Genomic DNA, 25,729 nt, shown 5'->3' with positions numbered 1-25,729 from the left:
AATTTTATGTTTGCTATGATCATGTGATTTATTCACTTTAGTTGTTGAACCCAGATGTTTTACATTTAGCATATTTATGACAGATGTATTAGTGAGTATATTCAGAGTGCATGCATACAATAGGAAATTGATGAAGATACACATCAAATTTTACACTGCCACTCAAAGCATCCTCATATAGTATACATTAGCATTCTCATAGTATTTTCCAGCATTGCAATTATTTGTATTTTAAATTTTGGTGCTGGATGTTGATATTGACTGGATGGAATCTCTGCATCAGTCCAGTGAATGCATGTGCCTTTCTCCTTGAGATTATTTGTGGCATGAACAAAACACCGTCCTTTCTTTATGTACTGGGCAATACATCTACTTGTGGTTTATCATAACTTATTTTTCTTAGAAGAGTCCATTTGTTTTGTGATTTTTAGTAGAGCTCTCAAAAGAATCAAATTCCATTTCCCATGTAAAATGGATACAGGCAATCCCAAAGACAGGCTGTTTTATACACACCATCTTCATTCCTCTGCTTTTTGAAAGACACAGATTTGAATTCTGTTTTGCCCCTTGATAATTGGCAACAAACTCTGCATTACCTCAGAGAAATGTCTTATGAAGGTGTTTTTTTTTTTAGAATCATATTTCAGGAAGGTCAGCACAGCAATTCCAGCTAACTGAATTTTGCTAGGTGTGAGGAAATGACTTCATATATAAAGCGAGTTGACACACTCAGCAGACATTGCTGTTTAAAATTTATGCTTTTCAATTCACCTCAACTTGATTAAACAATTTCACCAGCTGAAAGGAGATCGTAAATTCTCCATAAATACCAAGGTTTGCAATACTGTACCAACTAATTATCTTTCTTTCTACATATATCATCTGTGTTGGGCCTGTCAAAGACATTACACTTTTTACAACCATTTTCTTACTTTTAGCAATACTGATATTTATAAATGATATATGATTCAATACTATTGCATAGCTGTATCCAGTGCCATTTACCAATATAGAAAAGACATTGCAGCCAAGACTATTTTATTCAACATGTTAATATAGTACAACTAAAGTTCAATTATACTTATTTTTGATAAATAAGACCACAAGACCAGAACAGCATACAGTTTAGTCATTTTAATATCCAACAAACTTATTTCCTACCCTCCATATGGAAGACAGATTTTTACATGTGAAAGAGTTAGACATTGGGAAAAGGAAAAATGCCACAGTGACAATCATATTCTTAAACACGTGATCAGTTCATCCTGTTTTTTTTTCACATTGCCTTGCTTTTACCCTCATTGGGTTTATATTAGCTACCACAGAGCACATTTTCATGCAACCAGAATAAGGAATTTAGAACACCAAATGTTCTGGCGAAGGTGGAACTAACTAACTCTGTCCGAATAAAATCTGGGCGATTCACACAAGTCATGGTCTGTGGGCTTATCTCTTAATCTAGTTGCCTTTATTATTTTGAGAATGTGAAAGTTGAATAACCAGGAAAGGTTTGTACAGGAATCGTGGGCATTTTATCTTGGAGATTTCCTGCAAGCTGCAGACTCTTCTGGGAGTCCAGAAATAAAAGCAGCTCCATTAAAAAAAACCTCTAGGACAGATGGGTTTTTCAAGTGGCTTTTTTAAAATCCTGTCCTCCAAATTTGACACGGCTCATACTTCCCTCAAAGAGTCTCATTAGGAAGACTGGATGAGGAGCTAGTATACCCTCTCATACTGTAGCTTTTGGTAAAGACTGAGAAGCTGTGCTGTCGAAACAGTGCTGATTCCATCAAGATAGACATGTGGGTTCATCTGAAAACAGTCCATCTTCAGCAGTAGACCGTCAGTATCTTTAGATATAGGTCACTGGCTCTGCCTCAAATCCCATGGCCAGGCACAATGATTAGGAAACATATCTGAACAATCTACTTTCAGATGACCCTGGTGTAAGAAGAATGGCAAATAGAATATCTTCAGCAAGACAAATCCTCTCTTTTGATTTTGTAAAAAAAGATTAATATCCTACCTGCTAGTAACAAGAACGTGTTATATAATAAAAATTCCTGAATTCCTGAACTCAGATCTTTTGGCTTCCTGTACTGAATGTCAAGCTTACTTTATGATGTCGTGGTTATATCCTGGGGTAATAGAATTGATGCTGCAATCATTTGAACTTCTCCTAACAAAGGTTGGTAGCGAGAACTTAAGACAAAAGATAAAGAGCTATCCTGAAGAGACCAGACCTCATTGTTAGCCCTCACTGTGCAATCCCCCAACACCAAATCTGTGTTAGATCATCCAAGCACATCTCAAGTCATTTAGCTGTTATCTGCCAACTATCTGAACCTCCACACCGCATCAGTGAGCAGAGAGATGATGTCGTTTTCCCTGCAGCCTGCCGAAGGCCTCGAACGAGACCTAAAGCACCTCCTCTCTTTGTGTTCCTAAGAATCTACACAGGGAAGAGATACAAATTAAAACCACAATGTACTATAACCAATTTTTCTAATTCCTTTAACCCAACACCACCCCCTTACCACCACTGCCACTGAAGCCGCCCCTGTACCCCTTCAAAAAAAATAAATAAGATGAAATAAATAACCTCTTCAGAGAAAGCTATTATAATCAGTTCAATATTATGATCCTTTCTTTCATGTTTTATAACCACCAGGCCACTGGAGGACAGCTTGAATAGCTCAATAAAGAGTGAGCCATTACATCTTTTGCTACATAACATATTGAAAAACTAAGATAGCTGACAGTCGGGTGTAATATGTAATATGCTGTTATGGTTTCCTAAGACTGGTTTTATGTTCATGTTTATTTGCATTACTTTTGCCCATTCCACTTCTTTATTTTGCTTATTTGCTGGTCCAGAGGTGTGAGGTTATGGCGTGCCCTGCCTTCTCCCCTGATCAGTTTAACTGATCTGAACTGCACTCGAAATCACACTAGGAACTACAGTTCCTTCTCGGTGAATTTCCTAACAGTGCTCGGGGGTGTGACATATTAGCATGAGGGGGTTTTTGGGGAGTTTTGGTTTGTACCCTAGTATGCTCAGAGTATGAGCAAAGTGTGACTAACTGCTTTTATAGGTTCTTGAAATTTGTAGGATTTTATGTGGTGTATTTCTGTTATCGCATCCAATTTTCAGAAATGCTCAGTGTGCTCATATTAGAATTAATAGACAACATGATGCATGCACACAACTATGATCTGTGGCTACATTTACAGATTATGTAAAGACGAAAGAAAGGGGAGGTTGGATCGATATCTGAATATATAGCATAAATAATTTTATATTATAATCACATATATAATCACAAATAATTACAATTTTCAGAAAACAGATGCAGTACAGCATTTTACTTGTAGCTAGAATTTATTGGGAAATCAGACTTAATGGTTAAGATTACTTTTACAAAGAAGGGGGACTTTTTATCACATGGTAAACCAGCAAAGTTGAAGTGTTCGGTACTTGCTTGTGTGTGGCTATTACCTGTGCTGAAATTAAGATACACTGCTTTTCATTTTTATTTTCATTTCATAAAACACAAAATCAAAACCAGTTGCTGTCTGCAACAACAAGGTTGCTCATCTAACTTCATTTACAAGGCCATTGTTAGAATATCTCTCATTTGTGTCCATTGGTAATATCTTTTAGATTAGCAAGATGTTCTACAAAGTGACACTTCTCTTACAATCACAATGTTACATGCTGATAACAAAGTTATACTGAATAGCTAACACAGAATAATAATTTGCTGTGAGTAGTTTTGAATTACCTAATACTTTATCCATTGAACAATGTATACATACATTATGTGTACATCAAAAATTCAGCATGGGCCATACTAAACATTTTTGACACACTTGGACTACGTTGACAGTAGGAAGATGAAGAGAAAAATGTAAGGTACACTAATCATTTTGAAAACTGTCAACATTTTCAAAATAGTTATTTTGACTTGAAATGGTAAACATTAGTATGATCAGCCATCACAAAGGACCTCAACAGACACAGCCAAGAGACGTGCTGTGTCACTGCAAGAAAAAAAAAGAGAGAGAACATTTTTATTCAAAAACAACCCACACACATGACCTCGCTTGACCCTAATGTTCCAGTTTGAACCTGCATCCTTCTGCCACATGTAACCCAATTTAGACAGTCCAAATCAAAGGCATTAAGTGTTGGTTAATTATAACAATTACTGCTGAGGGTGTGTGAAAGGCCATGCAATATACAGGAAATTGTGAAATTTCGATTTTAACTGAGACACTCAAGATCATGACAAGATAATGAATTGTAGTAAAGCTGATGGCACGTCCTTTGCTTTCCTGCTTCTCTGTGATCTGAGGTTAACTGTTAAATAGTACATAATCAGCCTTCATTGTTGCATGTTTAGTGTTTACTTTTGTTCACAGTTCACTTTGGTTTTACAAAATCTTTTTCTCATTATTGTTTTATTAGAATACTCAATGTAAAATCAGTTAAGATGTACTGAAATGTGATGTATTTGCTGCATATTATTAGTCATTATTTGTATTCTTAAATTTTTTTGACATACTTATATAAAAAATGACTTACAGGGCCAACATGGCAAAATAGATGAAAAGCATGTCTCAGGAACATAGGTACAGAAAAATCATAAATAGAAGAGTTGAGCATCATAGCTGAACAAATGAATTAGAAAATGTGCATACAACATTATTGTATGCTTACACATTGTTGAATACACACAATGCCTATCAATTATCTTAGAAAACAACATACCAACATAACATTAACATGCACAGAGAGCCTAATAATGATCTGTAACAACAATTTTAATTTATTGTGGAATTCACCCCCAAACCATGCCAACAAAAAGTAAAATTGTAACAACATTCAGCCATGCTAATATATTCATAGTGCCTGACAACAGATTTGCAAGAGCAATACTGCATGTATGCAATTATGGTGTGATCAGGCACTACAGTCTTGGAATGCTGGTTAACACTTGCGCACCATCTTGAAAATGAGCAAAAACAAATTGTTTCGTCTGTTTCGGGAAACATAGATCCTGCCTGGAGACCTACTGAATTTGCCATTGCCTGTCGGGAATTATGTAATCAGGAATCAGCCAGGGGCGATTCTAGGATCAGACCTTTAGGGGGGCTCAGCCCCTAATGAGAATGTGACATGCATACAGTGCCATGCAAAAGTGTTCAACCCCCCTGCTAAATCACTCATTTCACTGGATAACAATTAATACATTAATATTTTTTTATATGTGATATTTTAATTTACAACAATACGTTTAATTAATTACTAGTAAGTAACATGAGTTTTACACCACAAAATATTTTTCTTGCTCTCTCTCTCTCTCTTTCTGCCAACTCCATCCTGCTCTCCCTCTCTATCCTCCTCTCTCCCTCTTTGTGCTGTCAACCAAAAGGCAAAAGTTACAACCGAACAGAATTTATAATCTAATACAAGGTATAAATTGATCCATATCAATTTATAACATTATTCTAATTGAATATTGGGTTGCTGTGGGCAATGCAATGAGGTAACGTCATTTTGACCTTACTCTTTCACCTGAACCTGGCTGTTTTCTTTAAAAAAAAATAAATAAATAAATTTTAAAAATCGTATATCCATCTATGGAAAAACAGACATTTCCAATGAGTCAGGGTTTGTTCCAATGCTTCAATTCACTGTCCATAAATGTACCGTAAATATACCATAAAGCCCAATTCTATCAGAATAAGAAACAATGTAACTACTTAACTAAAATTATAAAATGCATCAGTTAGCTCCTTAGCTAGCAACTGTGCAAGCAGACTGGCTCCGAAAGCTAACACTGGCCGATAATCTCTAGCGAGCTACGTCAGCTAACGCACTGTTCACACCATGGAACTATAAAGAATAAACCACGACAGGGTGGTGTGATGCGGCCCCGCGGCAAAGCCAAACAGCCACCCTGAAGTGGTTTATTTCTATAGAACTGCATCGCCAGGAGTGGTTTATTCTTCTTACACCACGGCTACTTACCAAAGAAATAATTCAGCGCTCGTATTAAATTAGGCTACTATTTTATTATTTTTGAACAAAAATATACATTACAATATGTGCACATCCGCAGAATATAGTCCATTCATATCGCTATCTTGACACATCCAAACTTCAAAAAAAAAAAAAAACTGAAACTACAGTAACTTAGCCAACTAACTGGAACGTTCCCGCTGCCTCAGGAGAGCCCATAACATCATAAAGGACACATCCCACCCAGGTCACTCTCTGTTCGAATAGAGCCATTAGAACAAGGACAAACCGACTCAAAAACAGTTTTTATCCCATAGCTGTACAAGCTTTAAATGCCACAAACATAATGTTCACGTTCACTGTGCAATAAGGGATCTGTGCAATTAATGTTCATGGTTCTTCACTGTGCAATAAGGGTTCTCACTCTGCAATAAGGGATCTGTGCAATTTTTCTGGCAGAATGTAGATATGTCTTGTGTGTTTTTACTTGTGCTCTACCTTTCTTACTTTTTATATAGCCTTATTTTTATAGATTATTTATTAGCTTTTTTATTTTATTTTTATTTTATTGATCCTTTGCACTCAATTTTCGCTGTAGATGTTACAGTGACAATAAAGAAATTATTCTATTCTAATATAGCCAGCTACACAGTGTCCGTTTAGCTGGACAGTGGATTAGCTGAAGTGGATAACGTTATAGTCTTGTCCGTCATCTTAAACGAGCGTATGTGGAAACGGTGACTATATGCTACATTGTACTCGTTTATTGGAATTAAATTGAAAGTTTCCAATTATTGTAAAATTTGACATTGAAAATGGTAGGTCAAACGAGGTACGTGGGTTCAAGGGTGAGCATTTGTTTCTGTCGATGACAGTGCCCGGCTCCAGCGTTTCCTCTTTTCGACAGATGGTGCCCAGTAGCCCTCTTCTCAAGGCCAAAAAACTTGAGACTGTGTACTCTTGTCTGGTTGACGTTTGAAATGTTGCATAAAAGGACCAAAGTATATTGTTAAGACTCTCAGCATTTAATGATTCAAAATCATGTTTCTCGTCGTTTACGACCACCCAGTCTGGTAGAACCCCGATTGCCCATGTTGTTGATTTCTTTGTGTTGTCCTCGTGTTTCCCTTCCTCCGTTTTTTTAATTTCATCTCCACTGATGGTTTTATGCCTTTTGTTGTATTTTTCCACTTGTTCCATATTTTTTCTTTTGACAGACCCATTTTGGGACTGTCCAGTACGTTGGTTTTTATCCATGTCTCAAAGTCTCCATTCTTGCCAAAAAGGTTAAATGTTATTTCTGAGAAATTCTCCATTTTAAGTGGCAAATGTCACGGTGTATTGGTGATGTCACTTTGTTGATGCTCTAGCTATGTTGTTGCTGTTAACTGTAACGTTATCTAATGTTATTACAATGTTGTCGTTATGTTCGGTTGTAAATGGAATCTGCAGTGAAGTTGAACGTGCTTGCGTACTAATTTCTAATGGTGATAAGGTCACTTTCACTGGAACTACTTCATAGCCGTGCATTATTACCGTGCATTTACTGGGAAATAATGCACACTCCCCCAGCCAATCAGAAACGAGTATTTTACCAAGCCGTGGTATAAGTTTGACCCAGCGTTCTCAGAAGATTCAGCAATTTTATTTGCAAACGTTTCAACTTACTTGTGTTTTTAATCTGCGCCATGAAATTCACTAACCTACTTCTTCTCCTTCTCCTTTCGCTGGCGTGGCGGACTACCAACGTTAAAGGTGCATGCCGCCACCTACTATACCGGAGTGTGTAACATCTTGACTTTGTAAAGAATACTGGACATTAAACCTGTTTAAATAAAGCCATTTGAACCTGTAATTATTTGTCCCATATCAAACAGACAAGTTAAGGCAAAATCTAACATTAGAGGGCTGAAAATAATAAAATAATAATAATAATAATAATTATTATTATTATAATTTAGTGGGGGTTGGAATGAAATTTAGATGTGCTTGAGCACCCCTAAAGAGTCTAACATTGCCAATGGAATCAGCTATCATCAATTATTATTACTATTATTATTGTTGCATCAATGACACACTTTGCTTAGCAGTCTAGGGTTACTACTACACCCTGCGTTTGACAGATCAATACGCAGTATACTGTTGGATATTTACTGAAGTAATTACAGCTTTGTTGCTTGCTCAAGAGTCCAACAGCAATGCCCTACCCATGATCTGAGACTGGAAACCCTCTGGTTTTTATAACCTGTTTGCTAATCTCTTGGCCACACTGCTGCCCCTACTTTCTTTGTCAGTCTCACACTGCTGTTAGTTTCATAATGGGTTATAACTGTATTTCTGTAAAACCTGCACTGTCTACTGGATTCAGTCAAAACTGCCAAGCCTTCTTGAGGGGAAAGAAAAACAGTCCAGATGAATCCAGGGCAGTATTACAAATGTGATTCACTGTTGTTGTTGTTGTTGTTGATTGAATATCACCTTCCTTTAAAGTGACTTGGAGGTTTTGGTTTGAATCCAAGGCAGTACGTATCTGCACTGCATTGTTTATTTATGGGTTCTCAATATTTCAAGGTTGGTGTACCACAGACTTAAAAAAAGCAGAAGTCAAATACATTTAAAATTCTGTATTTGTCCTTGTTGATTACAGTGCCTGTGATGGCCAGAAATTTTAAAATATGTTTTTGATATAATATCAATCACTTTTAGCAGGCAGTGTGTTGTCACAAAATGTTTGAATCATTAAAACAATTCATATACTATGTTACTGTTCACCTCTATGTATATAAGCAAATTTTACACTGAAAGTCAGTGCCAATTTATTTATTTCTACATTCAGTTTTCAGTTTATATTTTACGTTCAGTTTTCTGTTCAGTTTTTCCATGAGGTGGCCATCAAAATATATTTTAATTAGTGCAAAAAAAGTCTCTCCATGAAGAGTCCCTGGAGCACTACAAGCCAGATCTGCAACTAAATAATTAGCCTGTCAACCCAATGAATAGATCCATTTATAAACGTTAGAACAAACTGACAATGAAAGAAAACAGAGGATTCTCAGGGGGATTTGTTAATTACATAAGGCCTCAGGAGTTCAACAAGGAAAATGGAGGAAAAGAGAGTTCTGTAAAGGAATTTATTTTGTTTCTGTGTTTCTGAAATATGCAAAGAGTTTTATTCTTATGGGTTTAGAGATGGAAATATGATTTTAAATGCCCATCCCTCATGATTTATGTTAGAATGTACCCGCAATTACCTCAAACACACACTTATCTCACAATCAGTGATCAGTTAATGTGTTTATTGTAAAAGAAGCAAGGAAATGTAGGTTGCAAATTGCAGATATGTCATCAATTGAGGAGAAAATGCTGCTTCTATATTTCATGGCTAATAAAGCAGAGTTCAAGAATGGAGGGGAAGCAGTAATTAATTACAAGTCTTTAAGAAGCTTTTCCCTCCAACAGTTTCTGAGATTAATCAAAGCTTGTGATATTTTTCAACGGTTACATTTCTGTGTAGTGGAGCTCCTATCTCAGGCTCAAGATTCTGTCAACACACACTTACATTTTGGTAAACGTTCCTATTTCTGTTTTAAAATGCTCAGCCAAAGTCTTGTTTTGGTATGTGAAATCTAGAATGGGTCATTTTTAAGCCTTGACATCATTCTCTCCTTTTTAAATGCCTTTTAAAATAGTCCTGGAGTTCAAGTGTATGATTGTCACCTGGTACACTGTGGGTCACATCTAAGCATTCTCCACACCAGTTACACACGTTATGTGCCCACTTCTTCACACCTCTCTGTCACATGGGACTGCACGGAAAGGGTCATAAGGTCGTTGTTGTACAGGGTAATTTATCAACTAGCGCAACCATGTATCGATACAGTTGCACCGCCAGTTAATCTCTCATATTTAAAACACATTGTTCTTTTATCATTTTGGGCTTCAAGAACGTCATCTATTCACCAGCACCTGGATACACTGGGTGCCGAAGGTGGGCCAGAAATACCAGATACATTGTGCTAGCAAGTGCTGCTCAGATGACAGGTATGAAAACTGAGAAATCTCTGAGAATGGTAAGCTCCATTGTATCTACAACCTATTAATACTATCATTGACTCAACAACGCCTGATCCCTGGGCCTTACAGTAATCATTTTCATGTTCACTGCCTAAAATGTATAGCCCTCACATTTGTGAAGGGCAGGTTATCTTGGTAGTTTGAACTGGGATTAAGGTACCATTGTCTCTGAAAACATCTAGCTGAATGAATAACTTCTGGCCCCCTCAGCCAAATAAACATTAAAATTCAGACCTCCTTTAAAAATAGGATAAACATAATAATTACACCCTAAAATAAATTAAGCTTGAAGGATTGTCAAAAATCAACTATTTGCTATTAGAAGTTAGATTAATCAGTGGTTTTAAAAGGAAAACAATATATTAAAAATAGTAGGTCCATTAAGTGGACTACAGAAAAATGTAGGAGAATAGTGCAAATAGAACTTTTTGGATGGACAATTAATTTACTTCTGGAGTCCTTAACTGTATACAGTATGTGGTTTATCATGATAAGGGCTTTCTGCACAAACGGACTCTCAACCTCAGCAACATCAGTCAGGAGTGTCTGTGTTTGCAGCTTTTGACAGCATCGTTGACAAGCTCACAAATCTGCTTCCTGATTATTTTCTGCTCCCCTTTGGCTATATATAGAGGATATCTTTCTGCAAAGAGATTCATGTTTCCCCGAAAACCATAAAAAAGGAAATGTCCTTTGATCAGAAAAAAGGCATGAAAGTACATGCAATTAATCAGTATTCCCTCAGAAAACATTTTCTATCAGATGTTCAATTTAATGTTCAGCATTGTGGTTAATGCTGTGTTGTTTGCAATATACAATTTATACTGCATGACGACTATTAATCTAAATGATATTAACCCAAAAACATTTATTCAAAGGTCAGTTTTGGTGAGGTTGCTATAGTGATGCTATTCTAGTTGATGCCTGCCCAGGGGATGGTTGCTTTAAATAAACGTCCTTAATATTTTCATCTAATAATATATATTATTCATTGGCAGTACACAAAAGACTGAGACATTGGCTGAGACATATCAGCTTAGATGTCATAGTTTAGATATATTCGTATATTAGTGTAGATATTTGCATTAACATAAGAATTACGTGTGAAATTTATGACACAGCATAAAGGTAACATACTGCCACAATGGTGTTTCTACTCAATGGAATATACTGCGTACACTCAAATATCGCAAAATGTATCTGTTTGCTTTTGTACAGGAGTACCTTCTCATGATTTTGAGCTGAGGTGTAACCACACTTAAACGTGTGAGGTGACTGACAGCATTTTCAAAACTGTGGAACGTATTGTTCTAGCACCTCCACCACCTAACCACTCACTGACATCCCTTCTACCGTATCAGTTAAGCCATCTGCTATAATCTTGACATTTCAGATTGCTTCAAAGTGCCACAAAAATAAGAAGACAGGAAAAGCCAGGAAGTCAGCTTGGCAGTTATTTATACTTTTTAACATTTGTTGTGACACATACATGAACACTGATTTGTTTTGTTTTTCAAGGCTAGATTCATCTTCTAACCATGGGCCATAAGAGGTAGGAGTGTATCAATCTATATATGCTGTATATAGATTAAGAAAAAGAAATTTTTTTTATTCATTTGGACATACGTGCTGCATACATTTTAATAATGTGACAGTCTGCTAACTTCCAAGCAGTAATGTGGTCCAAGTTATAATTTCTATTATGTTTCAATGAGTGTCATATGGGTATGAGGATATAATTCCAGCTAAGAAACAGATTTTCCTGAACCATATTACTCATCAGCTACTGTTTATACATGCATGTAAAAATATCCAATGTCTCTTTTTTATAGTTTGCATCTGTCATATACATATGTTTAGCTGTTATACCACAGTCCTAATATACAGACAAAACCAGTGTCTTCAGTGAGTGCTCTGTGTCCACCCACTATTTTGGCCATGCCCCTTATCTTGTTGTGCAGTTCGGTTCATCCACATGAATTGGGTTTTTGAACAGGGTGTTCCAATGCACACAAGATAAAAATGTGTTTTGCCAATTCCATGGAAAAAGCCAGTGTGTTGAAAAAATCAGCGCTCTGCAAACATTTTAAATTAAACAGGACAATACCCACTGCCGAGTATCAGCATTATCATCAACATTCAAGACATTCCAAACTGTAATAAGACTCAATACACAATGTTTGATTACTGCACAAAAATGCAGGTTGGACTTTATTTTTAAACACAATAAAAACTAAATAAGAATAAAATATTCACATGGTTGCTTGGAACAGTTCTGCTGAAAATAAAACAGAAAACATCCTTTGATGCTAACATTGTTACTTACAAACACCTATATTTATTATTTCATAAACAGGCGCAACAGATTCCATAAAAAAGATTAAATATAGACATAGTATCAAGAAATGATAATAATAATACACAGCCATATGTCAAGGTTATAATTTAGCAGTCTCCAATCTGTCACTGCATCTAATAAACACCAGATAAGCATTTGGCAGTCTCATACACAGAGGGTTTGAATGACATTTACTAATCAATACACAAGAAGTGATACAAAAGCATTTCTATGTAGTACAAAATAAACTCTCTCTCCGTTCATTTTTTAAACTGTATTTTCTCAACCTTTTCTCAAATATTCCATGCTACTTCGTGGGTCGATGCCAACAAATCCTATTCCAGTTTTGGGTGTGCAGCCTAAATCTTGTAAAATATAGCAATTTACCACTTTGTTACCTTAAAAATTAAGCAAAAATAAGATCTTCCAATTTAATGACCATTTTCAAGACTTAAATAAACTCATCTCATCCAACTCCAAATCAAGCCGTACCTAAACGAAAAAAAGCTCATTTTTTATACTCTAAGAGAGTGTAACATAGAATCTATTTACAAACTTGCTATGTGGGCTATAACAAGCCATTACGTCTTTAGTAGTTCCTATAAACACCAGCTGTTTTTTTTATGAAGAGAAGTCTAGAATTTCATTTGTGGGTAGACTACAGTTTCTAAGGCAGCTCACTAGCGCAACTCCACAGCAAAAATCAAGATAAAAGCCATGTTGTCCAAAATTGTTTCCATTCGTATTTTCATTAAGTTGTAATTTCCATCTTTTTAAATAATAAAAAACAATAACTGTATTTGTCTTTGCTTTCTGTTTGGGTGACCCCCCGCCCCCCCAAATGCTCAGATATACAATACAGAGTTGTAAGTGCTTTGCAGCTTTGTGTTGAGATGAAAAAAACTGCCTCAGTCCTGCGAACACAGTCAAGGTGGTTGAAAGACTTTCAGGCGCTCTGCAGCACAGCATCGGTCCTGATCAGGTGAGGTACAAAGCTTTGTCTCTTTGCATGTTTCTGAAAAGGAAAAAGAACACCTGCTTATTAAACACTGACTATGCTCATAGAGTATACTTCTTGTGAATTGCATGGTAGAAGTGAAAAGTGGTAATGTTGGCACTTCTCCAGGTAATATGTGCTGTGCTGTAAGTGTGCTTCCAATATGCTTTGCCTAAGAGACATCCAGTCCTGCACCGGTGCAGTATTTGTATGTCAATAACCCCGCCCTTAATTTCAGTGTCACAGGATTAGAAGAAGAAGGAAGAGCTGTATGTAGTGTGAGTGGAGTGAGTTACAGGCCTGTACTGACCCATTACTGCAGTAGTCATTGCTCCAGTCCACACTCTGTGCAGAGGGATTCCTGCAGCCCGAACGGACATAATCCATTGATGGTGACACCACCTGGCCAGTGGAGGATGTGCAGTTTAGGATGTTCTGGAATTCTGCTTGAAGAGGAAAACCCTGCGCAAAAAAAACAAGAAGAACAAAAACTCAGTCAGACATATAGTAAAGTATAGTAAAATCGCTTCATCTAGACAGGAAAAAGCAAGCTAAAATACTAAAATGTACTCAAACAAAGTGTCAGCTAAATATGCTGACGTGTGTGAGGCTAACCTCACATTATGCTTCAAGTTGCACTCTGTTTATGTAAATTTGTATAATTTGCATTTGGATGGTACATTTCACTGCATGAGTGTATATGGTAAACACCTTACACAAATAATAATACCAGAAATTACTCAAAGAGCATTTGCAATGATTTATAGTAAGGTTTATTAATTTTGCTGTGTATAAGACAAAAATGAGTGCAAGGAAAAAATGTCAAGCACCAGGTTCCATAAAGTCATTGATTCACTGTTTGCTGAGACTTCCTCTAAAATAAATCAGCAAAGCCTATTTTATATGAAACAGACGCCCACAACATACCCGTACCAGAAAGGCATTTCAATACATTACCATACCGAAAAGCATTTCAGGACAACACGACAATATAACAGCTTATTACACACTTATATTAACATTAGTGACATAGAATACATACGAAGAAATATGATAAATTAACATTAGTGAAAGAGGAGGAAAGAAAGTGGGGCAGATCTTTTAATTTGAAGAGTTTTCCTGTACTTATCTGGAAGAGAGATGTGAAAGGGAAGTTAATCCCAGTGGAACACAAGAGAGTCCGCCTGAGAGACAGAGCGGCAGCAGGTGGCCGGGTTTTTTTTTCTCCTTTTGAGATTCTACCTATTCATGCATTGTTCCTCAAATTCTTCTCCTTCATTCTATCACAAAGGCACCATCTGTCTTTTTGTATCGCTCCCTCTGCCTTAGCTAACCAAAGTTGAACCACAGTTTTTTTTTGTTTGCTCTTCACAAATATGCAAAATGAATGAGGATTATTACACTATGCTGGATTTACGACTGCTATAAAGGCAAGATCTAAGAAAAGAGCTTAAAACTCCAAGTGGGATAAGGGAGGCATAGTTTAAGCATTTCTTCCCCTCTCTAAAGATTGACACAGCCGTACCAAGAGCAATATGGTAATCTAAAATTGGACTTTGGGCAAATGCGTTCTATAATCCACAGGAGAAGTATAAAACTTATAAAATGAAGCTCATCCACAGATATAGTTTTTTTTTCTGTGCGAGGGTAGTACATGAGTACATTGGATTCATTCAGGTGGCTGCTGTAAGGCCTCAGTGCTTTGCACAGTTCTGAGTTGTCCCACTACACACAGTACAGCTGATCTCTGTGCAATCAAATAAGGACTATAAATATTGTTCTCGCAGTGACTAAAATAAATATTTGTTTTTTCTATTGAAAATATAGTTGCATATCTAAAGCCACCAGACAGTCATTGGGTAATGAAATAATTTTGTTTTCAGACTGCTCATTTGTTCTTGTTTAATTATTATTTATTTCTTGCATACACATGGCTGAAAGGAAGAAAAAATAATAATGGTAATCCATTCTGGAGAAATACACTGCAAAGTCAGTGAGTCATTTATATGCATCTAACATAATTTCCCAGTGTTCGTGAAGGTCTGTGTCACAATGCCATCATAGAAAACAGCAAAATAAAGATTAAATTAAGATTGCCAGTCACCTGTTACAACAAATACTTGATCCTTCACCACCACAGCATAACTCTAGACTTTCCGGGAGCCAATCTGATACATCGGTCCAAAGCTTGCAAACAGGCAGAAGTTTACCTACTCTGCCACTGCTCACTAGATCTGCAATACGCCTTATGTTTTAAGAGGACATTTGGCATCAATCAAAACTGATGCCACTACAATGAAATTTCCATCTACTTTGAGTAGGTTCAAACTCTGACAGTGAATCCTTGACCTATTTAATGCTATATAACTACCCCATATTGTTTCAGGCAATAACAAGCAAAACATTTATAATACATTTAAGGAGTTTTTATAGTCACAAATCTGTCATTGGGAGCAATACAATAAGTAAGACTAATAATAAAAAAAACCTAATGAAATCAGTAAATATAACTATTGGCTTGCTTCCACTCACAAATATTCAGGTGGATTTGTACAGGACCACACTGAAAAGGGCCATGTATAGGTGCAGCTAGCTGTAGGTGAGGTGAGGTGGGTAGCTTCAGTTGTCTGCCAGCACCTTGTTGTTGCCAGTGCATGGGTATGCTACCTTTGGCAGGAAAAAAGGTGTGTTGAATGAACCAGCAAACAAGGAGGAAGTACAGCACAATGTCGCATGAACCATGCAATCTACTGCAAACAGTAGTTTTATATTATTCACACTTGTGTCCTCTCTGTGTGGTTACTAGCTAGCTTGGGGACAGACACCAACCTCCTCCAGATGATATGCAATATTATTATATCTAACATTTCAGACCAATCAGTCCTGGAGGATATCATAAATGTTAGCAAGGTAGCTGCCGGTAAATGACCAGGTGCAGTTTTTTTAACTGCCTATGTGATAGAGTTGCACTGTTTGCTTGTGGTTTCGGAGCCTGAGAGAGCAGGGGTTGACAAGGACGCCGGTCCTTTGTGAGCTAACGGCACATCAAGATGGTATGATAGGGATGCAGTATCCATTTTTAATAATCATTATTGCTATGGCTAATATTTAAATTCAGTCATTCTCATTAATGCGATTGTAATTTCAAAGTAACATGAAATAGCAGCAAACTGTTACACTGGACATAACTTAGTGGGGTTGTAATATATTGTTGTGAGGATATGAAAAACAATTTTTGAGTAGGACCCTGTAACTACTAGTGCATCGATTTATCGCTATTACACAGGCGAAACCATAATCTCCTTCCATTTCTTTATTGTGACACTTGAACAAAATAATGACAAATGATGTCTGGATGGACTAGGAGCCATGCTAAATTAATTCATTGTAAGAAGAGGAAAAGCAGCCAAGAAAGTATATACATATGAAACATAGCCTTGTTTTGATCAATGATCATATAGCAACAGGCTACATATAATTCATCTGGTTAAGACGCTCATGACTTTACATTAATTAATTGCTCTTTAGTTGATTGACATACATCATTTTATTCACCACACAGGCCTGCTTGTGGTATCTGTCATAAGCCTGTGTTTTTAAGAATGCACTTTTGCTGTGCTCGTCTGCGTGATTGTCAAATAGAGTCCTCACTAATTGCCATAAATTAATGGTATCTGTTTTTTGCAGTCATTCATTAAAAATAGCAACAGAGACATTAGACTTTGAGGATTGAGTGCATGAAGGTCTAATTAAAACTGATTCTAATAATAACTTATTATTTCTCTGTGTGATCCTTGGGAGACAATTACAGCATGTTTTGAAACATGGCTGGAATTTTAAAGCTTGTGTCCCAGTGTTACAGAGAAATGAAAGGAAGAGGCACTGATAGAGATTAATATGATGTCAAAGGGGTCATTTGCTCTTTAATTAGATTTCTGTAGCCTTAGCAGTTTCTCTCTGCTGTAGCATCTAGTCCTAAAAAGCCTGCAGCCGAACCGAACAGTGATCCCCATCTCCACACTTTACTGAGAACTAATTTCATTTCCTGTCTGTCTGAAGAGGGGCTTTCATCAGATACCAAGGTATTTTTGTCTTCTCAACTGATGTATTCATCAATCTCAATGTTGTTTTTTTCGCAACTTTAAATTACATCCAAATCCTAATGCATCTGTTTATTACAAGAGAAAATTGAAAATCTGTCTGTGCAATATACACAGATTTTTTCCACAGGGTTATAAAGGAAGCTGACAGATATTAATGATTTCTTTCTTGACCTCATTCAAAGTGCAAGGAATAGAACGGAGAGCTGGAGATGCTGAAAAATGAAATGGTAGCATGCACTCCACACTCACACATGCATATAAATATTTATAGACTCTCTTAAACACAAACATATATAGGTCAAGCGAAGAATATGCGATTTCTACGTTTTTCCCCTACCTTGCTATGATGACAGTACTGTATAATTCCTGAGGACCACCCACCATGGCGAAAAAAATGCTTAATTTGAATACTTGTATCAAATTCATGTTTTCTTATGTAATTGTATTAGTCACATGTAGTATCTAATTCATATTTCCTTATGTAATTGTATTAGTCACATGTACTTTAACTTTTTATTTTATGTGAGTTTTATGCCTGGAAACAGACTGCAATTATATCCCTGAATATAAAGGATACATACGTGAGCACTATTATTGTCTGATTTTTAATGATTAGATTCATATAGGTTACAGTAGCTGTTCACTTCTCAGAAAAAAATGCTCTACAGTGCAGCCAATCAGTGATTTACAACCAGCTTTTGAACTGATAAAAACTGACAGGCATTTGAGGTTGGGTGTGGTCAAATCCTTGGTGCTTCCCATGAACTTTAACCACAATCCCACCCTTTCCAATCCAGTGACCCTCCTCTTGTTAGACTTAAACCCTTCTCACACCTACAGGCTACTGCACAGAGACAGGTTCTGTTTTTACGAATGAGGCCTGTCGCATGTTGTGGTAAAACCTACATAATGTAGACATCATCAAAGAAACACATGAAGTATGACAATAGATTGCTTTTTTTTCTTTCTCCCTCACACCCGTGTCATTTGAGGGGGGGGGGGGGGGGGGGGGTACTGACCTGTGACATGGACGGGGAGTGGAGCGAGAGCTGGTGGTTGCCGAGCTGCTGTTGCATGGCGATGGACTGGTGCTGCTGCTGGAGACTGAGGTGCTGGTGCAGGGGCGGGCTGATCTGGAGCGGGGGAGGGGGTGACGCCGCCATGTTGGAGATGGAGACAGTCACTGGCATTTGGGCGTTGGGCTTGGGGGCGATGCTGCGGGGCAGGCCGGGGTGCATGGCGGGCAGGTGGGGGTTCATGCCTGGCTGCTGGTGATAAGGGTGTCCCATATAGAGGCCCGAGTGCGTCTGCGCCGCCCCGGGGAAAACCTGCTGCTTTGAGCCCAGCATCTGCGAGGCCTGGGATGTTTTCACGTCAACAGGCTCGCTGTAACTCTAGAAAAGATCATACAAAAGAGGCAGCGTGTAATTTCATCCAGGCACTGAGTCAAACACAACCAACTGCTGCCCAAAGACACAGGCCTCATTTCATCCCCACTGCTCTTTCAGCCACTGATACAAAACACCACTCTGTTTTGAAACAACAGTGAAAAAAAAAAGATTACTGAGCTCTTAAAATATACTTCCAATGCACGGTTTCACATTTTTGCTATCTTCAATCATGGAAAAAAAAATGTTTGCAAGTGATTACGCCTACTGGATGGCTGCTTTTATGAAACTGCTGAGTTTTTGAACAAGACTGCGTAATGGCAGAGGCAGGTCTTGCCAAGCACTGGAGGAGAGTGCACTAAAGACGGCCTTCAATCATGGAGCAATCAGTCATTGAGAAAAAAAAGCACCAAACACAAAGCCTCCCCGGAGAACACCAAACACTGAGATAATGCTTACAGCATCCTCTCCACACCAGGGAAATAATAATAAAAAAGACATATCCTTGCAAAATTTTGTTTAACTAAAATAATGATAATGCATATAAAATGGAAAGAGAAGGATCCATTTCCAGCAACTTAGCTACACTGAAGTTATGATGCACACAGTATCTGTAAATGTGGAGGGGTATGTTCACCCTAGCTGCACTGAGGTCTGTCATTCATTTTGAGTAATGAATTCAAACAAGTGTTGCTTCGATTTGTACACAATATCACCGTATCCTGAATTTGGCTGTCCCAGAAATGAACAACAGTTTATTTTTACTGAAAAATATCAAACATGTGCTTCAATTCTTTATTCAAATGTAAGGTCAAATTGCAATGGGCCAGGACAGTATACAGGCGTATATTTCATGCTGAACTAAAATGGATATATATATTAAAAAAAAAAACATAATTTTGTGGCAGGGGAGCGATGTATTTTAGCTGGCAATGTACAAGTAAGCATCCTACTTTCCAATGCTGTTTCTATTCTGAGGTAAATTTACTGTAATCATTTATTGAACCCAATTTCCAGTTTATGATTAAATGCCCACTTGTGAATTCCCACACAGCTCCAGCTGGATTATGTAGCAAACAATGCCAAAATAACCAGGTATCCAATATAAGATACACTGGTCTAACTCCTGGGGATTGTATCACTAAAACCGACATACTGTACACAAATGAGTTCTGTTTCTAGTATAGTGGACATATAAACATTTCTGTCTCTAGTATAGTGGACATATAAACATACCTTTCACAGCTAGCATCTATGTTAATGTACTATGTAAAAAACTCACTTACCTTAGAAACCAAGCTTGCCCTATAGGCTGCCAACTGTTTGAGATACTCCTTTTTAGCAGCTTCAGTTTTCTTCTTGTATAACTGCAAGGCAATCATTGGAAAAAATTAGCCCTCCCCAATGTCAACTGTAATGAAAGACATTTGGCTTATTCAAGTCTTCCTTCTGTGTCAAGCAGTCAAATCTTCTAGTCTCAACTATGGCTCATTGTTAACATGACATTATGTTCCTTACAGATATTACTATTATTTTTTAAAGACTTAATTACAGTAGGAACACATATTGCAACAACAATTTATTGTCAACAGATCTTGCTGTGAGACACTCCAATGCCCCCATATTTTAGAATATGTCCAAAAATATTTTCATTATACAGCATCAGAGCTTATTGTTCATAGTTGGATATCAACACCCAAGCGAATACAAAATTTGGACACTTGGACAACAGCACCTGTTATAAACAAATGGATTGATTTAGCTTTGTGATTTAGCTAAATCACCAAACTCATATCCACGTTCAGCTGGCAGACTTTAGTCTTACATTCTTGGTTCATTGGCAGTGTATTAGCATATGGTACTTGAAACCGTAATGGAGAAAAGCTCAGTTACCACATTTTATGATGCATTTTATTATTCCAGACTATGACTTATTAAAAATATAATACTGACTACCACTGCTCAATCAGTTTCAACCTTAAACACTCCCTTATTCAAAACATTTTCACAATTATTCACTGATCTTTTGGTATCTGTTCATGTGTCATCTGTGTGATCACTTTTCAATCTCAGTTACATGGACAAAGGGGGAAAACGATAACAATCTCAAACTGTACTCACTTTACAATGAGATTGCTTCAAATTGCAAAGATGCCAGAACATACAACTGGGTCAAAAATGGAGGCCTAACCCAATCTAGTGCTTTCTGGGAATTCACTTGGTTTTTGTTGTAATTTACTTTCACTGTATCATATCCAGTTGAGCATTTAGAAGGACAAACAAAACCCATGCTGTAATGCTGTCTCTGCCTCCCCAGCAGTGTCACGGAGGTCTGTGTGTGATGTGATTGACTGAACGGACATATAATTAATGGAATTACAGTGGACGCGGATAAGACAGAGACCAGCAGCCTCTGAGGGATTGTAAGCCGCCTCACTGGAGTGATTCTGAATCATCACCAACCTCCTACTTCTTAATCAGGTTAGGCTCATAATCAAGGCAGCTTAAAGTCTCCGTGCTGTCAAAAATAAAATATTCCATTTTCCAATATAATTACCAGGCAGTAAACAAATACATGCCTTTTCTTGTAAATGCTAATGACGTATAACGTCACTTTCGATTTCCTACCTGACAAATTCGGTAGAACAGGAGGCTGTGAGAGGCTAAGAGCAAGATGCCATTCTCTATCATTCTCACACTAGAGGTGTTAAAGTTGCCACAGACCTACAATACCCATGCCTAATTACCCAATAGGACAAATTACTATATCAGACAGTTTTAAATGCCACCTCCAAGTCTGACACTGTTGACGGAACTTAAGAGTACGACAAGTCCGAGCTCAAGTCTGGAAGAACGTCAATTATTTCACACAGACTTCAGCTGTTTACATCTGAGACATCTGCCAGGGGACAGAAATCACAGAGAATTGGGCTCTCTCTTCCATGAAACAAATGCTATTTTGTTATGTTCCCTCAATCAAGGAAATGAACTAACATTCCATACAATGAATCATAATGATGCACAGATAGTACACAGTTAATTTCCTGAGCATCAAGATTAAGGCCATTTGACAGCCTGTCCATGCTGGTTTGTTTCAGCAATCTATGACAGTAATAAATATGGCATTAATCCAGAGAGAGAAATATGAGGAATATAAAAAAATGTAGGTACTCAAATATAGTGGAAAGCACACTTCACTATGTCTTATTTGTGTGCCTGGTCACATTCCCTCTCTTTCCTTGAGAATGTCACATATGGTTGGGTGTCACTCAGTGAGCTCCTATTTAATAATCATGGGTTCACAATCCAGTGATGCTGACTGACTTTATTTGAGGAGAAATTATGCTTTGCTGATGGATCTTTGGGAGAAACAAAACAAACAACCAAAATAAATTTGTCTAATTTGTGGATGAGAAACTCCCTGCCATGAAAATGTCAGTTATATATAAAATGTAATATAGGAAATATGAGATTAGGTTTTGACTTTCAGGGAAACAGTATATCTGTAATGGCAGCGCAGACAAAGCTGGGAGTGACCTGAAAGAATCCTGGAAAAGAGTTCTTAACCTCCATCACCCAGTCCATTATGGATTTTATTTCTCCTCTGGCTTTTGGTGGGCAGTGAAAAGAAGGGTCATGGAAAAGCTCATTGAAAAGATGACAGAGCCATCTTTCATCAGAAAAGGGGAGGTGCAATCAACTGACTTTTGACAAGTGCATTAAACAGCACCATGATCCAGTTTACGAACATTTTTAGGAGCAGTGGGTGACAGGGTATTCTTGTGGGTGATTTTCCCTACTTATGACCTCGGCTGTCACATTTCTTTTTTTGCAAAAATTATATTTTCAGCATACATGACTTTCCATATCAATAAACTTTCTCTCTACCGAACGGTGTCACAGTCAAGCCTTGCTAAGCTAAGGACTTATCAGGGCAATGTCAGCTATTTTTTCTTAAGCATATTAAACATCTGTCACACTCGCCACATACTGTATGGGGATGGAGTTGAAGATAAACGAAACCTATCTAGACTTTTTTTTTCCATACAATCCACCTTTGAAGAAGTTACGTTTTTTTTTTTTTTTTTTACACAACTGTAACCCTCCCTCACCAGCAAGGCTTTTACCGGCGCTGTAACATTCAAGTCCATCTGCGCACTGAGGAGCTTTCTCCGACATGCCTCTCCCACCGGCAACAGCCGTGCAGTCAGACGCCATCAGCGGTGGAAAGTACCTGTTTCTGTTCCTCGCCCAGGCCGTCCCACATGGAGGCTACAATTTTAGAAACTTCTCCAAAGGTGGCGTTGGGGTTCTGTCCCTTGATGGCTGCCTGCGTGTCGCGGAAGAAGAGCGCGTAGGCGGAGACGGGCTTCTGCGGCTCATTGGGGTCCTTCTTCTTCTTCTTCTTTGGGGTTTTAGGCTTCTTTCCCATGTCTGCGGCTGGCCTTTTCTCTGCCCCGTTCATCTGTAATGCACAATAGCTCTGTTCAGGGAACTGTGATGCGACAAAAAAGAGGCGTGCAAGGGAAAACGACACAAGCCTATCAATAAATGGTAAGACAAGTAAAAAGACTGGCTCAGATAACATGGTACCACTTTTTTTAGTAGTTGTGTTTACAAATATGACTGTACGAAGGTTTCATATCTAAAGGCAGACTGTACTCTTTCAAAATTAATGAAAACAAATCAAACATATTTCATAAAAATTCTCGTTCTCGTTTCAGATGGCAGCTCTTTTGTGATTCAGCATAGCCTGCTGTAACAAAACAAATACCACTGTTTTTCTGCTTACTTGTCAAAGTTACCCACACAGTACGAATACAAAAGCAATTCTGTTGCATTGAACTTAACAAAAAAATCCGTACATCCAAAAAAACTTCACATTCCAAATAAATGATCAATATATAATTTATCTGGTTACATACAGTAGGTGCTGCTACTGTATTCCTACCAACTTCCAATATCCGCCGCATAAAGACATCTCCCATTATGAGTTACACAAAACAAAATTGGATGCAAATGAAAAGATATTACATTTAAGTGAACAAATCTGAAACAGTGTAATAAATGTCATTACCCTTTCCACACATTTTCAAGGTCAAAGAAAACTTTCAACAGGAAATGCATCACTCACAGTACTGTAAATAACAGATGTTAATCCCCTGACAGTTTCCTGACAAGGTTTTCTTTCCCAATAAATTAACTTGCTCTGAGATAATAATGGGTTTCCCCTCTGAAGCATTCTACGGTTCTCTCCACATGCACACACATACATACACGCACACACACACACTCACATGCACACATGCATACGCATCCTCTTTATGTCTTTGGCTATTTTAAAATACATGATTAAATATTTACACAAGGCTGGAAGAAAAAATAATAGAATCATGTTAAAGCCACACAGTTATGATGGCTTTTAAATTCTAACTTGGATTTCTAATACAGATGATAATCATGCAATAAATGAAATTCATATTTGACACCAACCTTTCTTAAATTTTCAGTAAAACACTTTTCATAGGCTTGTAAAAAGTTTGCCTTTTAAATTTACATCTTGACACAAACTTTGTTAATATTGACTATATATGTACACGCTGTTCAACTTTTCTGTCTACTTCTGTTTCTCATAGTAATAATAGTATGTTTTCACTATGGAATTGCTCAGACAATGCCCCAACGCTATAGGACTTTCTTTTGTACTTTTAATAAAATGAATATATTATGTTGGTGCATGAAAATAAAATAAAATTACCAACATTATTACCAAAGTCTAATCAATACCTTAACTTTGTCAGCTTCATTCTATGGACAAGCGTATGTTTGTGTGAATGATGACAGTGGTGTGTTTTCTCAGATCACAAAATGGTATGGCCCCCGTTCAGAACATTTTCATTTGCTCTGAATTAAAAATGTCAAGCCATTCTTCATGTTTACCTTAATGGTCTCATCTCCTTCATCTTCATGTACAGAACTGGAGGGAGAGGGTGTTGCGGACTTGCTTCCTGGAGGCGAAGGGGAACTATGGGGCACATTGTTTCCGCTCAATCCCAGTTGAGCGCTGAGCTGGGATTGGTTGATCGTGGTCAGCTGACCGTGTGGCATCATGACTGACTGGAGCCTGGGCCTTAAAGCCTCCATCTGCGGATGACTGTTGTATCGGGATGTCTCAGAGTTGGCCATCTCTTGCATCTGTGCAATAGAATAGACAAGTTTTTAATTAGGGAGCCCTCATTGTATCTCTAAAGATTTAGTTTGGTAATTACATACATTTACTTTAATTTAAAAAGCAATTAAACTTTAAAAAAATCAATTAAATCTGTGACCACCAAGGTATTTCACCCTCTCCAAGCTCCACACGCAATTACACAAGAGCATCAGCACCAAGAACTATCATTATCACTAAAGGGGCTAGCGAAAAAAAAAAAAAAAAAAAACCTTGTGCAGCATGGTCAGGGTTAGGGGGCCTGGTCCCCCCCCCCCCCCCCTTACTGATCCAGCTGTTTCAGCAAACAGCCGATGGTGGATGGGAATGAGGAATGCAGGCTGCCCTAGGCCCTGTTTGTTAGTGTTACTCACCAGCTGCTGCCTATTTGGTGTTAGCAGCCAGAGCTGGACGCGTGCCAGCCTTCCTTGGGAACAAGAGGGAGAGGCGTCTCCTCAGCCTTCCCATTTAGCCCTGCCTGTCATCACTTGACACTGAGCTCCGCTGAGTGCGTTACCCTCTGGGGCTACAAGAGCCTCACTGCCAGTGGAGCTCCACAGCCCTTCACTTACAAGGCCTGAGTCAGGCACTCA

The 25,729-nt window shown here is 37.8% G+C and overlaps 1 protein-coding gene across 3 annotated transcripts in view; it reads right to left on the bottom strand.

The window, feature by feature from the left end:
* Positions 1 to 13,093: 13,093 nt before the first annotated feature.
* The window catches only part of tox (thymocyte selection-associated high mobility group box), a 73,692-nt gene continuing 61,056 nt past the window's right edge, over positions 13,094 to 25,729 (bottom strand). For all 3 annotated transcript variants that reach the window (XM_036521969.1, XM_036521970.1, XM_036521971.1), the window contains 6 exons: positions 24,869 to 25,123; positions 23,163 to 23,393; positions 20,215 to 20,295; positions 18,560 to 18,934; positions 13,748 to 13,899; positions 13,094 to 13,455 (listed from right to left, as the gene is read on the bottom strand). In XM_036521969.1, coding sequence (XP_036377862.1) covers positions 13,419 to 13,455; positions 13,748 to 13,899; positions 18,560 to 18,934; positions 20,215 to 20,295; positions 23,163 to 23,393; positions 24,869 to 25,123 — 1,131 coding nt within the window. In that variant the 3' untranslated portion in view covers positions 13,094 to 13,418. The remainder of the gene's footprint in view (positions 13,456 to 13,747; positions 13,900 to 18,559; positions 18,935 to 20,214; positions 20,296 to 23,162; positions 23,394 to 24,868; positions 25,124 to 25,729) is intronic.

The sequence above is a fragment of the Megalops cyprinoides genome, chromosome 2 (genome assembly GCF_013368585.1).
Source record: "Megalops cyprinoides isolate fMegCyp1 chromosome 2, fMegCyp1.pri, whole genome shotgun sequence".
Classification (NCBI taxonomy): domain Eukaryota; kingdom Metazoa; phylum Chordata; class Actinopteri; order Elopiformes; family Megalopidae; genus Megalops; species Megalops cyprinoides.
The sequence above is the reverse complement of the archived record's forward strand: the minus strand, read 5'-3'. Positions and strand labels throughout refer to the sequence as shown.